The sequence below is a fragment of the Passer domesticus genome, chromosome 28, assembly GCF_036417665.1.
Source record: "Passer domesticus isolate bPasDom1 chromosome 28, bPasDom1.hap1, whole genome shotgun sequence".
In the NCBI taxonomy this organism is placed as follows: domain Eukaryota; kingdom Metazoa; phylum Chordata; class Aves; order Passeriformes; family Passeridae; genus Passer; species Passer domesticus.
The window spans coordinates 4,438,884-4,455,666 of record NC_087501.1 but is presented as its reverse complement, the minus strand read 5'-3'; the positions used below and the strand labels follow the sequence as shown (position 1 = coordinate 4,455,666).

Here is a 16,783-nt window from a genome sequence, read left to right as displayed (position 1 = left end):
GAAATATATTTATTTTTTAAATATATATTTATAAAATGGACACCATGGAGGTGTGTATATCACGTGTTTGTTTTCTGTACCCCCTACACTTCATTAAAAATAAAATCCCACATTCCCAGAATGGTTTGGGTTGGAGGGGACCTTAAATCCCATCCAGTTCCAGGGCAGGGACACCTTCCCCTATCCCGGGTGCTCCAAGCCCTGTCCAGCCTGGCCTTGGACACTCCCAGGGCTCTGATTGTGAAATTTTACAGTCTAATAATGAACCAGAGAACTGAAAGTGCCCTAAACCCAACAGTATTCACAAAGGTTCTTCACTGGCAGAGTGAAACAACATAGGAAAGCCTTTAAAAATGAAATAAAAATGAATCAGACCTGAATAATACCTGCGGAGTATAAATCACTGCATATGGCTTTGAGGAAGGCCAATCCAATCGTGGTGCCCTCGAAGTCCAGGCCTCTGGAAGGAAGCACAAAGACACAGAGAGATCAAGGGAGTGCCCAGGATGGGCGCTGAACTCAGGGAGCTTTTCCAAACCAGGCTGGTTTCATTCCAGCTCTGGATGGAATCTCACATCTAATCAAATATTTAAGATCCCTGCAAATGAAAAAAAAAACAATTAAAGCAATTTTCATTTTAATATTTACTTAAATTCCATGGTGGTTCATCAGATTTAAAGCATTGGTTGGAGTGAAAAGAGCTCCAAATGCAGCAAAGGGCTGGGATGAGCCAGGAGCTCTGGACATGAGACAGAAAAGTGAGGTCAATGCTGGTTTAATTTGGCGTTTCCCACATTTTCTGGGAAATTTAATTCATCCTTTCCCTGGTAAACTTCATGTTATGATTCTTTAAGTTGTCAGACTTCACTGCAGTCCCCAGGACACTCAAATTTTGTGAACAAAACCAGAAGAGTCTTAGATAAGACTTAGATCCTTGTTTTTGCAGGGATTCTGTTGGAAGGATTGGATGCTGTGTCCTGGCAGGAACTTATTTGTGCTCCATGACAGGGGGAAAAACAAACAAACCAACAAAACAAACAAAGAAAAAAAAAACACCTTAAATTTATTTTTTTGTCCTGTAATTGGTACAAGCTGGTCTTGGAAGGTCAGGATTGTGACAATGATTGGTGACAATTTTATGGAATAAAAAGTGCCTTGATTGTGTTTGGTGAGTGATTTTTAAGGAATAAAAATGGCCTGGAATATGTTTGGTGACCATTTATTAATGAATAAAAAGGGTATTTAATGGGTTTGCTGAGCAATTTTGAAGGAATAAAAAGGACCTTGAATGTGTTGTTAACTAAGTTTTAAGGAATAAAAACATGGAGGGGAAGGGAAGGGAAGGGAAGGGAAGGGAAGGGAAGGGAAGGGAAGGGAAGGGAAGGGAAGGGAAGGGAAGGGAAGGGAAGGGAAGGGAAGGGAAGGGAAGGGAAGGGAAGGGAAGGGAAGGGAAGGGAAGGGAAGGGAAGGGAAGGGAAGGGAAGGGAAGGGAAGGGAAGGGAAGGGAAGGGAAGGGAAGGGAAGGGAAGGGAAGGGAAGGGAAGGGAAGGGAAGGGAAGGGAAGGGAAGGGAAGGGAAGGGAAGGGAAGGGAAGGGAAGGGACCCACGTGATGAGCTGGGCGTTGTCGTTCCGTTTCCTCTTGAGCAGGTTCTCCAGGCGCCACTTGGAGAAGGTGTCCAGGGTGAGCCCGGCGTTCCTGCTCAGGGAACACTTGTCCCTGTCTGTCCACACCTCCAGGCCAACCAGAGCCACGTGCGTGTTGATGGCTTTATAAACCTGCAGCAAAGTATTAATTAATAAAAATTAAACAAAGCCTCATCCTGGTACTTGGTCACTTTTCTACTCCAGTATCCACTCTGGACCTAATAAAGCTTTTCCAAACTCTGAATTCCAAAAAACTCTCACCAAAAAAAAACTGAAAATCTGATTTCCCACCACATCTCAAACAACTTTGAAGTGGGGTTAAAAGAAATTTGACTTGCCAAAGAAATGAAGAATCAATTTATTCTGTTTGAAACAACCATTCACTTGACAAGTGATTAAAAAGTATCTTAAAGTATTGGTAGAAATAATTGAAGTATGAGTATAAATAATTAAAGTAGGAGTAGAAATAATTCTTATTAAAAATGTCATATCTGAAGGCAAAGAACAGGAGTATAAATTACCATGAAGTTGAGTTTTCATTCATTCCTACATGTAATAATGAGAATTTATGATGTTTACAATAGCAAGAATTTATAAATCACTTGGATTTCAATGTTTTCCAATAGAAAAATATTACAAATAATTTAGATTTCAATGTCTTTCAGTAGAAAAAAAAATGGATATCAATGTCTTTCCATAGAAAAAATTATAAATCATTTGGAATCTTTTTCAACAGAAAAAAAATTAGAAAACACTTGGATTGCATTGCCATTTGTTTGCTCTCACCGTGTTGATGTAGTTGACTATTCCAAATATCCTCTGTCTTATATTTTTAACATCTTCATCATATTTCTTGTACTGAAAAGGCAAATACAGCATGTCAGGAAAAGGAGAGGGAAAAAGGGATTTATCAGGAAATAAATATCTCACTGAAGATTGGTTTGAAACCATGCCATGTGTAAAAATTCGTGCTTTATTTTATGTTTGATGTAGGATTTTATCAGATGCTGGGTTTCAATATCAGCCCCTTCCAAAATGTGGATTTCTGTGTAGGGTGCAGAGGAGGAGTTGGGCTCAATGATCCTTGTGGGTCCCTTCAAGCTCACAATTATCCCTTCCAAATCAGGATATTTCCTTCAATTCAGGATATCCCCTTCCAATTCAGGATATTCCCTTCCAAATCAGGATATTCCCTTCAATTCAGGATATTCTCTTCCAGTTCAGGATATTCCCTTCAAACCAGGATATTCCTTTCCAATTCAGAATATTCCCTTCCAGTTCAGGATATTCCCTTCAAACCAGGATATTCCTTTCCAATTCAGAATATTCCCTTCCAGTTCAGGATATTCCCTTCAATTCAGGATATTCCAGCAGGACAGGCACTGCAAGGTCTTTTCTGAATGTTTGTCATCCCCAGGTGGGAATTTCAAATTAAGTCCCATTTAGAAATCCTATTTCCCAGCCAGGCTCAGAGTAACCTTGTAGCTTTTGTAGGAGCCCAGGAGTACAAATTGGGATACCCTGGGAAGCCCCTCTGGGGCTGATCAAACATGAAATAACAATTCCAAAACTCACCAAAGCATTGTCTGCAACGACGTAGAGCTCCAGGTACTTCCTTGCTTTCAGGTAGGCTTTCATCTAAAGGAATCATTTATTTAAAATTATTTAAACATATTTATTTATTTTAAGATTTATTTATTGTTTTAAGAGCTTTTCCAATCCCAGCCTCTGCAGTTTCAAAGCTGTTTATTATTATTGAGGGGATTTCTTTGGCCAGGTCATTCAGAAGGGACTGGTTTGGGTTTAAGTGATAAGAAGTTGGCTGGATATTTAAATTTTTATTCAGATATGGAGGTTAAAATAGATATTAATGGGTATTTAGGTGTTAAAGGTGCACTGGGCACCTCTTAATAAAGGGAGGAAGGTTTAACTCAGCTGGTGACTCTGAAATCTCAGATCTGGAATATTTTGTTCAGGTTTTTAAGATCTGACCCCTTTCCCTCTGTTTAAACAGCTCCTTTGTGAAGGTGCCACCAGACCAAGTGGGATTTGGGCTATTTCGAGTTTTCCAACGGCCACAAATTCCCTTTTTGTGATGGGACAGCCATGTCCTTACCTCTGGGCTGTTGCTGGACTTGAAGATGTCATTGATGGGGTCACTGGAGTCCTGTTCCCAGGAGTTGTTGACCAGCCCACAGGTCTTGATGGGCTCTTGTTTCAGGGCCTCGTATTTGTAAACCACGTGTTCAGCCCTGTCCGAGGCTCCCAGGGGCTCGATGAGGAACTTCTGGCCACGGGTCTCAAAATAGCCACTAAAAAATGGGTTGGAATGTGAGGTTTTGGATCAAGAGAGCATTTATCCTGAGCACATAGACCCTTGGAATAGTCCAGCAGCCTGAGGCAGCGTGCAACACTTTAGAAGCAGAAATTAATTAATTAGTGAGTCAACTGGAAGATTTGGGTGCTCTCAGTCAAAGAAAAGCTGGAGCAGGAATTAATTTGATGTAAATTTTGGGGGGGTTGTGCTGACAGAAGTGGTTGAAAAGTGGATTTCGTTCCAGGGGGAAATTCAAAGATGTTTTCATCCTGATTTGAGGTGAAAAGCTGAAATATTGTAAAGAACTAAGAGTAACTATTTTTCTCTCCTCTCCCTCTGTTTTTCTTTGGGACACAAGTTTCCAAAGCCTGAATAAAAGATCACATAACTTCTTTCCATCCTGATTCTCTCCTGTTGAACATTTACCCCAGAAGCTGCACATTCTGCTCCTGGGACCCAACCCCTCACCTCAGCCCTGTGCAGGTGCTGATGCTCGCCACAGACTCAGCATCACCCTCCACGTGGCCTCCATAGTAACAGTGATCCTGTGGGGAAAAATATCCAGTGTCAGCTTGGGGTGTCCATGGGCTCCACTGGATCCAGGGATTTCAGAAAACAAATTAAATTACCTACAAATTACAATGAAGTGCACTGCTTGGAGAAGTCTCCCATTAGGAGATGCTTAAAAGGAATTTTAAAAGTTCATGACCATTTCCATGTCGATGTGGACCCATTATCTTTATCTTTCAACACACAAATTGTGACAAAAACCAGCAACTGTGGGGTCTGATCAAAGCACAGCACAGAAAAAATAAGAATATTCCCACTCCTTGCTCCAAATTAAGCACACACTGCTGAGCTCTGCTCAGTTAAAGTCCACAACAAATTATTTCCTTGAGCCCAAATTTCAAGGAAAGGCTCCTTAATTACCCAACAATTAAATGCATTCATTTCAGTGAGATTAAAACACAGGTATTATATTAAACCTGGGTAGGGGAAATGGTTTTTGGGACTTAATTGGCTTAAGGATTTAATGTTTCTGTGTTCAAAGAGTCTTCAAAGTCACTGAGGACTTGTGGAAAATTTTTCCCACAGTGTTTTCCTGAATGGAATTCTTAAGAATCTGTACCCAAACCTGTGCCTGTGCCTTTTGTTTTCTTGTAGATTTTGGTTTATAATTTATTTGTCTTCCACCACAAAATGCCAACTTTGTTACAGGGAAAAAGACACCCTCAAAGGGAAAGTTACTGGGGAAAAGAGGAAGATTTATCTCCATCCTTTGGGGATACAAGAGGGAAAACTGATCACAATCCAATACCCCCAGGGTAGGAATTCTCTGTCCAGCTCTTCAAGTTTGTCTTTATCCAGGTTTTTCGCTGGATTCATTCAGGGAGTGGAAATAATTGGAGGAATCAGAAAAAAAAATAAAAATCAACCCAGAGTTATTTATGCACATTTATTTCATTCAGAATCCTCCTAATTGCTCCTAACAAAGAGAATTGGGCTTTGAATTCCAGACTGTGTTGTTAAAACACATCTCATGAGCTCGGAGGAGAACTTCAGGTGGGAGCTTTGGGGAAGATCAGTGCACAGTGAATTAAAAAATCCCTTCTGCAGCAAGCCCCGCTTGTCTGCAGGTCAGAACTGATTTGTCAGGGTCAGAGGAGGCAGCTGGGCTCACAGAGCGTGGCTGGAAACGTGAGCCAGCAGGAAACGGGGCTTTATCGGGCTCGGGATCTCCCTGGGATCGGGGCGGAAATCAAGTCACGGGGCTGGGCAGGTGGAGCAGAGTACGGCACGGTCGGGAGCTTGAAAGCTTTGGGATGGCCCCGACAAAAGGCTGGAATTCAACCCGGACGTTGTCCAGCAGCCAGGGAGGTGGTGCCTTCCTGGAAGCCAAATCCTGGAGATGATTCCCAGCAAGCACAAGTGACCAACCCCAACTTGCCCGTCCCTTCACCCTAAATGGCTTCAAACCTGGATTTCAGTCCTTCCTTTCTGTCTCCTATCTCCCATTATTTCACAGATTCATGAAGCTCTCTCCTATCTCCCATTATTTCACAGATCTATGAGTCTCATGTGGACCTCAAGGCTGGAAGCAAAGGGAAAAACCCTTCCTGTATTACCTTGATGTGAGGAGTTGTTGTTATTTGTCGGCCGTCAGCAGAATAAAGAGTTTCGGAATAGTTCCCAGCCAGGAGATCCCTGCAAGGAGCCAAGCAGTCATTATTCCAAGGAAATTGTTGCCATGTAGAAGTGAGGTGATGACACAGCACGCCGAGTATGTGGGGAATTCAAACAATTACTCAGGCTATTCTTAGTATCGGAGAAACTCGGGAAGTAAAAGCTGCAGGGAGGGAAATTCTGCTTGTTCATAATCCTTACTCAAACAAAAAGACTTTCCTAAAAGAAGAAAGCAATTAAAGTGTGCTGAATTCATCGGGATGAACTCATCTCCTGGCAGATCTGGATACAAATGTATAATTACATATTGGGTTTTTTTTGGCCCTTTCTACATCTTCCTAAAAGCAGCACATCTGCAGTGACTCCCGTTTGGGTAACTCTCTTCCACTGCCACAATCCCACTTCTCTTCAAAGAATAGGATTTAGTACAACACCACTTCCCTCCCCCCATTCCAAATATTTGGATTAGATTAAAACAGGGGTGAGCAGTTAATTACAGTCTGTAACATGAATTGATTACAGCACTCTTGTATTTACACAGCCTCTGGAAAAACACCCATTAACCCAGACTTGTTGGAGCATGTGTTAATGTTCTGCTGGAGCCAGACTTTGAATTTCCAGGAAGATTTGGTCAATGCCAGGTTATGTTTGGTTACTCCAGGTTCAAGAGAAGTAGTGCTAAAGTAAATATCTGTATCAGTTTATCCATTTGTCTGTCTATGTATCCATGTATCTATCTATCTATCTATCTATCTATCTATCTATCTATCTATCTTTTATCTATCTATCTATCATTGATCTATCTCTATATCTGTCTATAATATAGGGATATATAAATATAGATATTATGTTTATATCATGATTACATTATAATTATTATTATATTAATATAATTCATTATTAAGGTTGGAAGAACCTCCAAGGACCATCGAGTCTGTCCCAGAATCATGGAATGGTTTGAGTGGGAAGGCACCTGAAAGCTCTTCCACTTCCATGGCAAGGACACCTCCCACTGTCCCAAGGGGCTCCAGCCTGGCCTTGGACACTTCCAGGGATTCAGGGGCAGCCACAGCTCCTCTGGGAATTCCATCCCAGCCCCTCCAGCCCTCACAGGGAGGAATTTCTTTTTAATCTCTAATTTGAACCCTCTCTCACTCAGTTTAAAACCATCCCCCTTGTCCTGTCACTCCAGGCTACAATTCTGTAACCCACAGACTCTTCATGGTCACAGAAATCTTGTGACATAATAGAAAAATATTTAAAATTCATTGGATTTAGCAATTTAGGAAGGAAATGGAGGACCAGAGGTAGCAGAAGGGGACGTCCCTCCATCATGGCCATGTCTCATCCCAAGCACTCATTCCACATTCCCAAAACAGTGACAGGATTCTTTTTCTCCCCTTTTTTTTCCTTGCCATTGAAATGTTGCATTTACCAAAACCCTTCTGTTTCACAGGGCTCCAATTCCTGGTTTTTGGCAGGAACGCTCTGCAGTGGCTCCCAGTGAGGAAGAAGAGCAGAGCTGAACTGAACTTACCGATTTTTTCGGAGCTGCAGCACCACTTCCTCTCCGTTGGCTTTGATCCCATACTTCACTATGTCATCATATTTGCTCTGTAAACAGATTTAAGTGTCAGAAAATGCTCTGCTGCAGCTCTTGGCCTCACCAGTGGTGTTATTGGGATGCCAGCCGTGTTCTTTTTCTCCTCTTCTCACCAAAAACAAGGATTCTGCCAGGAGCAGAATAAGCAGGAGGTCTCTCAGTTTGAGGGGCTTTAATTAGAGGAGCAAATTTGACTTTGCAAATTGATTTCTGCCTCCATAAGCACAAATCCTGCGTGCTTGGAAAAGGGCTGAGGGGATGTCTGGGTTCAGACACTTCCATAACACCCTCTGCAATTGCACAGACCATGGCTGCTTTTAATTACTGGTTTAATTAATCCAAATTAAAGTGTCCACAGGTTATTAAAACTCTGAGTATTATCAAACCCCACATCTTTGCAGAGACACAGGTTCAGAGATGGCCTTAGGGATTCTCTTCACACGGAGCACACCTCAGCTCCTCCTCACTAAACACATTCTTTCTTTTGGAAGAGCAAATGTTTGTCCAAATTCTCTTACCCTTGAAACCCAAGGGTGTTTTAGCTCCAGAAATCCATCCCATCTCCCCGAATCACCCAAGCAATGATCTCCCTTCCTACCTCTGAGCTTGTTCCTACAGCTCTCCTGTGCACCGCGTGCAGTTTCTGTGGGTAAACGATTTCATATTGCTCAGCTCCAGAGAACTTCTCTCTGCTGCTCCCTGGGGATTGATGAAAACACAATTTTAATTTATTAAACACCCAATTTCATGGCTGGTCAGGTGATTCTTTGGGTTCTTACAGCACCTCATGCTCCCCTGCTTTGCCTCCATCACCTGACCCAACACCAGCGGTTTTCACATCCTGGATTTTGGACAAGTTGCCCTCCCTGGCAACTTCCAAGTGTCCAAACATTTCTTGCAATTCCCTTTGTGTTTCTTCCCCCAGCTCTGAGGAGTTCAAGTCCCAACAGGCCAGCCCAGCCATGCCAGTGCAGCCTTTCCCTCCGCATTTCCCAGTGACATGAATGAATGGATTTGGGTTTGTGGAATGAGCGATCTCCAAACCTCAGCACGTGACAGACAGGCCCAGACTGCCTCTGCATCAGCAAATAAACTTACACAATGCAAGTTTGCAACAGGATTCCTGCTTTGGAAGGCTTTGGCACGTAAATAACTGTGGCAGAAGTCTAAGAGAGGGTGGTAATAAATAATTACAAATTTTACCTCTTGAATTGGGTTGAAGGAGGGACAGTAGAATATTGGGAGAGACATTTGGACATGGCCAGGTAAAATAATGGAAGATAGGGAGGAAATCAGGAAAATCTTGAAGGTGCAAGGAATCCAGGAGGTTCCTTAACACCCTTTTGAGTGGTCTCATAAGGTCTGGAGGGGCTGTAAAGAGCTGGCTGAGGAAATGCAAAGCTGATAAAAAGAATTTCTTTTTTGTTTTCTGCTCTGAAGCTCGGCAAACGCAGAGCAAAGTTAATTGAGGGCTGCCCTGCAGGGGTGGGTACACCCTGAAGTCCATCCTGGCAGCTGGGGGCCAGGTTTTGGGAAAACAGGGTCAGGCAAGGGATATGTTAGTTTGCACCAAGGCAGCAGCAGCTTTTTGATAGCCCTGAACTCTTTAATCTCCAAAAAAAGGGAGATTATTCATCAATTCATCAATCTGAATTGATGAATTCTTGAGGGTCTGTACTTCAAAAATAAACCAGCAATTAAAAAAAAACCAAAACCTCAGCTGCCCAGAAAGCCAATGAAATCCCACAGAAACAAAGGGACAGAGCACCTCCTGTAATTCCTGCCCCAGGGCCAGGTTTTTCCAGGAGAGAGGCCTCCAATTACTGTAATTTTCCCTCTGGAACAGGAGAGCACATCCTCGTGCAAATTGTCACAGTAAAACAAACTGATCCATTCTTTTATCACTGATTTATTTGATTCAACCCTTTCCAAAAGTAATTGCAGAGCAAACCTGGTTGTATCTTGATAAGGCTGTTGATTTAGTGTGCACAGGGATCCTGTGTCAGCTGAGCTGCTGCACCGAGCACGTGCTGGGAGCAGCTACCAGGTGTAACTTTACTGCTGCCACTCACAACCATGGTTTGTGGTTTTTTTAAGCAACTAATCGTGTTTATTTTCAAAAAAACCTGCTGCTTTTCAGATTTCTCTCCACAGGCCTCAAGTGTGTCCTTGTGCAGCAATCCCAGGAATATTTCAGGCCTCTTGGAGTAGAGATCCCCAATTTTATCTCTCCAAACCCTTTGTGCAACTCCAGCCCAGAGAGTTCAAGTTAAGGCAAGGTTTAAAGGGAGACTCAGGACTAAACTCATCCCTTCCCTGCAGTCTGATCCAGACAGAATTTCGAGGAAAACTGGTTGGTTTTGTTTGGAATGAATCCTTCCTTCAATGGAGTTTCTTAATCAGTGCATTGTCTTTGTTACCTTCAGGCTTTGTCTCCAGCTTGAAGGAGGAAAGAAATTCCTTGGGTCTCGGACAACAACTTGCAATAAGGAACAAATAATTGTGTGCTTTTCCAAGGGCCTCAATCAAAAATCATTTGGGAGGATTTTATTGACAATGAAATTGTGGTTTTGTCAAGGTAAAAAAGATAACACCTTAATGGTGTGAATATTTTCAGATATTCTGTGCAAAAAAAAATTATAGATTTGTGCCTGAATGCTAATTATATGTTTAATTATGGATATAAACCCTGTACATGTTTGTGCAGGCCAAGCCCTGAAAAATTTCATTCCCTGTTGACAGGAATTAAAAGAAATTGTAGGGGAAAAAAAATTTAAAAAGTGGGATCTGCTCAGGTGGAGTCACTTGAATATAACCTGAACTATCATGCAGATAAATAAAGGGTGATCAATACTTTAAATCAGGTAATGTTTTAATTGAATTCGTACAGAAATCTGTGATTTTATGGCCAAAATGCTGATAAATTGGTGTGATTGGGTAAATTGGCCTCTCACTTGCAGGGTAAATATTGCTTTAGTGGCTCACAAAACCAACCAGTTGTGGGTCTTCAGGCAATTTATGGCCACTTTTCAAACAAATAAATGCTGCTCTAACTAAAGAATTACAGAGAATTGCTTTGAACAGCAAATCCCAACTATCCCTAACTCCATTTCCCAATGGCTTTAACTCGCTGTTCCTCCCTATTATCTAACAGTTAATAATTAAAACTTCATACAGCATTATCCACAGCAAAACTGGTAAAGGACTAAAACAAAAAGTGCAGTACCTTGTTGCAGGAGATGCAGCAGGAGAGCAGAAATGAGGAGGATTTTCATGCTCTGGGGTGGCCGGGGCTCCCTGGGGTGGGAATGCGGCGATCCCAGCGTGGCCCTGCCCGGAGCTGCTCTGGGCTGGGAGTGAGAGGCAGGGACGGGTTCAGCTTTATTCCTGCTCCTGCAGGAGGAAGTGTTTGCTCAAGGTGTTGCACAACACCCAAGGCACAGAGTGTTACAGCGAGGGGAGTTCCTGCTCCTGGGTTCGTGCCCCAAACATCGGCACAGGGATCGACCGCTGCTTTGGATTGGCTTCCCTAAAAACGGGGAAAAGACAATGATTAACACCAATAAATCAATAAATCAATAAATCTGGAGATTGGAGCTGTCGTTGAATTACAGAGCGGTTGGGCTGGTCCTAATTCCATCTATTCATGGCCTGGCTGATAAAAGCTGAAATTAAACCAGTGGAATGTCAAGGAATGGGAGAGTTCCCAGGAGGTTGGGGGTAAAACAGGCAGGGCTGGGGGCAAAGCTGTGCTTTAATTCTGGGTATTTACCCCTGAATCTGCTCAGTGAATCACTGGCAGAATAAACACTGAGCAGAGCCTTTGCTGCCCTGTCATCTCTGTTAGTAATGTTTGTTTCGGGCTCGGGTGATTCAATGGAGGAGGCAGAGCAGTGAATGATCCAGGTGAGCTCTGGCCAATAATATTCCAAAAATCTCTGCCAAAAAAGACCCCGTTGACTCAGTCAGCTATAATAAAGGAGTGATAAAATTACTCAGGCTACAAGTGTCAATACAGAGCTGTGTTAGAGAAGGTGAACTTTTCCTGGGTTAAAATAGGGGTTACAGAGTACAGAGAACTGGAGTGGATCATCTGGATATAAATTTATGCTCATATATGGCAGTGTCAGCAATAAACATGACAAAGTAATTTATATATTCATAATTTATGTTAATTTATAAATGAGTAAATATATATATGCATAAATCTTCAGGGGAATTATATCCACAGGAGAATTTTACTGCCATTATTCTTCTCATATAAGCATTAGTAAATAAGTATTTCTCTGTTGAAAAGTTCTGATTTTTTGAACATTTTTAAGCAAACTTTTCCCTTAGATTTTTGCCAGAATTCCAGACGTTCTGAGACAGATTGGGAGCTGCAAGCAGATGGGTTTGGGCTTTTATTAAGTGTAGGATGGTGCTAATTGATAACAACTTTTGGCAGCTGCTTGTTTGCGACACTTCAGTCAAATATTTCAACTCATGTTGCCATCCCAGGTTAGGAAAGAAGCCTTCAGGAAAAGAATCGTGCAGGATTTGGACATCTCCCTGCCCAGGTGCTCATCTGAGTTGCTCAAAATCAGTCAGGAACTGTGTAATGAAATTTAGATTTGGTTCCTTTTAAATTCTGTGGAGATGAAAGGCGGACAATTCAGTGTTTTAATTGTTCTATGAATAAAAATAAGCTGGGCATTCTTGGACTGCATCCTTGGCTCACAAAAAATAAATAATTCAGAGAAATAACTGTGAACAACTGGTTTTAAAAACAAGTGGCTGCTGGCCAAGCATTGATCTCAGCTCATTCTCTCAGCATGACGCACGTGAAAAAGATGTGTGACCCCCCCCATCTCCAGAGTTAATGCTCTTAATAAGCTGTGCTTTCCAGCAGGATGGAAGGGAGAGTTCCATCCCAACAAAGGGTTGGCAGGAAGAAGGGAATGTGAAGTGATGAAGGTCTTGGGGACACTTGAAAGGGAATGGGATGTAATTTCCTTTAGTGACTGGAGAAGCGTTTGATGTTTCTGCCCTGCTTCAGCGATTCTGGAATAATCTGATCCTGGCTTCTTCCCCTGGAGGTGCTCACAGAGGTGTCCCTGAGGTCTCAGCTGGCTTGGGGTTTTTTGAATCCACTAAACAATTGGGCAAAGTCCAAGTGAGCAGTTTTCGTTGTCCTCGGGGGTAAAATTGGATGGCAAGTTTGTCTCCACATTTACTGGCTGAATGTTGGTGGGCTTAACCCAAGTGCTCCCAGGGCAATTAAAAGAAAGAAGCAGCAAAGGGTGAACTTAACCCCTACACCGAGGATCTGCACAAGTCCTGCCTGGATTGGAAGTAAAAGCAGAGTTGTAATGGCAGCACTTGGCAGAGCTCAGGACAAATCCAGGGGTGAATAATTTCTCTGCTTCTGCCTTGTCCCAAACTTCATGCTGAATGAGATTTGGAAAGGTTCTGAGGCACCAAACTGGGATTTTTCAGGAGTAACCAAAGTCTCCTCCAGCAGACCCACGTTCAGCCACCCCTGAGACAGAGTTTAGCAGCTGAGGGCCAGGATTGTGCCTGGTTCTGCTCCTGGTCCTGCTGCCCCCATCCACCCCAGCACCGCTCAGCAGCTCTGCCCCACCACCACATCCTGTTCCTCTGGGAGCAAGGGAAGGGATGTGGGATTGCACAGGCAGCCACGGCTCTGTTGCATCACTGCTCAGTCACCTGCCTTCCTTCTGCCTCCATTCCATCTCCCAAGCCCTCCTGCAGGTTATTTTTCTCTGGAATACAGAGAAAAGCACACAGCTTCACCTCTGTGTTCCGGCCCTTCACTCCCCTCGGCTTCCTCCATCTATTCCCAGCTGCATTCCAGTGTCCCCACAACCTGCCTCTCCCTGGAGCTCCATCCCTTCCTCGCCACCTCCAGAGTGATCCAAAACCCATTGGAGTCAACAGAACACTTCCTGTGGCCTTCCAGGACCTTGGATTTGCTCTTGGATAAGCTCCGTTCCTCTTTAAAGCCTCTTCTTTGCATAAAGCTTTTCCTTGTGCTTGCCTCTGTTGTCTCACACATTCCCAAAATGAATAATCCTCCCCTTCCTCAACGACCAGCCCTCAATGTTTTGCTTTCTGGTGTTTAGTTGAAGGAAATAATCCAATGGTTGCTTTTGACCTGTGTGTTTGGAAAAGTTCTCTCCCTTCCAGCTGTTCATTACCTGCTCCTCAGCTTAAACGCAACACTGGCTCTGTTTGTACTACCAGGCTTTAATATAAAGTAAATATAATCTTTTCTCACTGAAATGATGATTGAAACTACCTTAGTAAGCACCGGCTGAGTTATTTTTGCTGTGTATTTAATCAGGTCACAGTCTGTCATCTGAGCCTGACTAATGAAACCTCATCACAAATATTTTACATCTTGGCAGCACTTTTTGCCATGAGAAGATCACAGACATATTTGGTGTTACGTGTGTGTGGCTTGCTTCCTTCCTTCCCTTTTCTTTGAAATGAAAGGCCAAAAATCAGTTACTTCATCTTCCCCCTTTGTTAGCTGCGTTTTGCTTAATTACCCTGCCCCAGGGTGATGGAGGCTGTGCAGCTCCAACCACTGCAGGCTGCAGGGAGTTAACTGAGGGCACAGGACCTTGACATGGATTTCTGAAGAGTCATGGACTTCTTGTAAGTTCTTAACTGGATTAAAGTGATTTTTTGAAGGTTGAATTCTCCTCAGAACACACCTGCAGCCCACTTCTGGCTGTGGCCCTGTTGTGTAATTGTGTGCACACGTCCGAGCTGTTTAATGTTCTCCACAGCACGAGTGACAAAGCAGATCATGGTGAATTAAGGAGCCTTTTTTTTTTTTTTCTGCAGGTGTTGCTTCTTGTATTGTTTATCCCGGTCCTACGTGAGGGCTGGCTCCCTTTTCCCAAGGGACAGGGAATTCTGCCTGCTCCTACGTGGGGTTGAGCACAATTCTCTTCTGGCTGGAATCCACCAGGGCTCTGCTGGCCACGCACGAGGGCTCCGTTCTCAGAGTGCAGAGGGGTGTGGGCAGACCCAGAATGATGGAATGGCCTGGACTGGAAGGGAATTAAACATCATCCTGCTCCAAGCCCACTGTCCCATGATCAGGGACACCTCTCACTATCCCAGGCTGCTCCAGCTTGGCCTTGGACACTTCGGGGATCATGGGGCAGCACAGCTCCTCTGGGAATTCCATCCCAGCCCCTCCCCACCCTCACAGGGAGGAATTTCTTCCAAATGTCCCATCTAAACCTACTTTCTATCAGCTTGGAGCCCTTTCCCCTTCTCCTGCCCTCCAGAGCCTTGTCAATAGTCTCTCCTCATCCTGTAGGCCCCTACAGTTAATGGTGGAAGGCCACAGTGAGGCCACCCCAAAGCTTCTCCTCTCCAGGCTGGACAATCCCAGCTCTCCCAGCCTGTCCTCCCAGCAGAGCTGCTCCATCCCTCTGATCATCCTGCAGCCTTCTCTGGATCTCTGCAGCCCCTCCAGGTGCCTCCTGTGCTGGGCCCAGGGCTGGAGCAGCTCTGCAGGTGAGGCCTCACCTGAGTGGATCCAACCCTCGGCCTCCATGAGGGGAATGATCAGGGACATGCTGGACAGGGCTTGGAGCAGCCTGAGACAGTGGAGGTGTCCCTGCCATGGCAGGGAGTGGCACTGGATGGGTTTTAATGTCACCCCAACCCAAATTATTCCATGGCTCTGCCCATCCTCTCCCTCTCTCACCCCCACATTGCCATGGAAGGCTTTGTAGTCGCTTTTTCACCATGTGTAGCTCTGCTTCAGTGAAGCCCTGAACTCCTCCCTGACCCCTCACAGGAGCTCAGGGAGAGCTGCCCAGGGCATGTGGTGTTTTGCGTCCTGGCAAACAAGAAAGGAGAAACAGAACCCTCTCACCTGGATAATCTGTCTCCAGCCCGATGGACTCCGCTCTTCCCACGCGGAGAGCAAACAGAGATCACTTCACTGAGTCATCCCTGCCCGTGCTCGAGGCCAGAACAGAACAAAGGAGCAACTGTCCGGCCTCCTGCCATTGCAGTCAGTGACCAAACCCCCGTGTGCACACAGAGCCACCAGCCAGGCTCCGCTATGGACCAGCAGAGAACAACCCTTCAGGTCCTGGTGTCCATGGCAGCCCCTGAGTGGCCCCGAGGATTCCTTGACACCATCCTGTGAGATCTTGGGAACAGCTTGCCCAGAGGAGCTGAGGCTGCCCCTGGATCCCTGGAAGCATCCCCAGCCAGGCTGGACAGGGCTTGCAGCACCGTGGGATGGTGGAAGGTGTCCCTGCCCATGGCACAGGGTGCAATGGGATCAGGTTAAGGTCCCTTCCAACCCAAACATTTCAGGATTTCAAGATCAGAGGGCACTGAGCAGGTGCAAATGCAGTTAGGCCTCCCTCGCACCTCCCTCTTATTAATAAAAACCAGACCCCAGACTAGCAGTACTCACCTTAAATGCAAAGCTTTATACACTTAAAAGCAACACTTAAACCACTTGGCCAATGGGGTGAATGTGAATATTTCGGCCTGTTGGAGTATTCCCACCTTAGGGATGAGGGAATTGGATGTTCAGATGGGGTGGGGCTCTCTGCAGTGCCCACCTGGCCCGGTGGAAGCTCCTGAACCAGAGCTTTGGGCGGTGTTGAACGGAGCTCAGGATGAGCTTCACCCCTTGAGAGGGGATGCGGACTCAGGGAGGCGTTTCCCGGCTGGGTTTGCTGGTTTGCCATTTTACTGAGCTGCTGGTTTGATGTTTCAATGAGAGAAGTCTAATGAAAGCAAAATAAATGTTGAAAAAAACATGAGAAATGTAAAGGCGAGAAAGCAAAGAGAAAAAAACCAAATGGATTATTTATTTATTTATTTATTTATTTGAATCTCCTGGTCCCTGTTATTTTTGAGGCCTGGTTGACAGCTGTGAATGCTGGGAGTTGGCAGTCCCGAGTCCTGATCTGAACACTCCTTTTCCCAAAGAGGCTGTGAGCTGTCCAAAGGCAGGAGGTGAATTAAGGCAGGTATTTAATCC

General features: G+C 44.4%; 1 protein-coding gene across 3 annotated transcripts in view; it reads right to left on the bottom strand.

Moving 5' to 3' along the window:
* Positions 1-15,863, bottom strand: part of ADAM28 (ADAM metallopeptidase domain 28) — a 28,035-nt gene extending 12,172 nt beyond the window's left edge. Inside the window, exons 1-11 of one of the 3 annotated variants that reach the window (XM_064400571.1) lie at positions 15,653-15,863; positions 10,976-11,278; positions 8,348-8,448; positions 7,684-7,760; positions 6,089-6,167; positions 4,431-4,507; positions 3,762-3,957; positions 3,221-3,283; positions 2,432-2,503; positions 1,608-1,777; positions 376-460 (exon numbers count right to left, since the gene is read on the bottom strand). In XM_064400571.1, the coding sequence (XP_064256641.1) occupies positions 376-460; positions 1,608-1,777; positions 2,432-2,503; positions 3,221-3,283; positions 3,762-3,957; positions 4,431-4,507; positions 6,089-6,167; positions 7,684-7,760; positions 8,348-8,448; positions 10,976-11,024 (969 nt within the window). In that variant the 5' untranslated portion in view covers positions 11,025-11,278; positions 15,653-15,863. Of the gene's footprint in view, positions 1-375; positions 461-1,607; positions 1,778-2,431; positions 2,504-3,220; positions 3,284-3,761; positions 3,958-4,430; positions 4,508-6,088; positions 6,168-7,683; positions 7,761-8,347; positions 8,449-10,975; positions 11,279-15,013; positions 15,155-15,300; positions 15,359-15,652 lie in introns of those variants that run through there. The other 2 variants (XM_064400573.1, XM_064400572.1) reach the window with 2 other exon arrangements.
* Between the last annotated feature and the right edge of the window lie 920 nt (positions 15,864-16,783).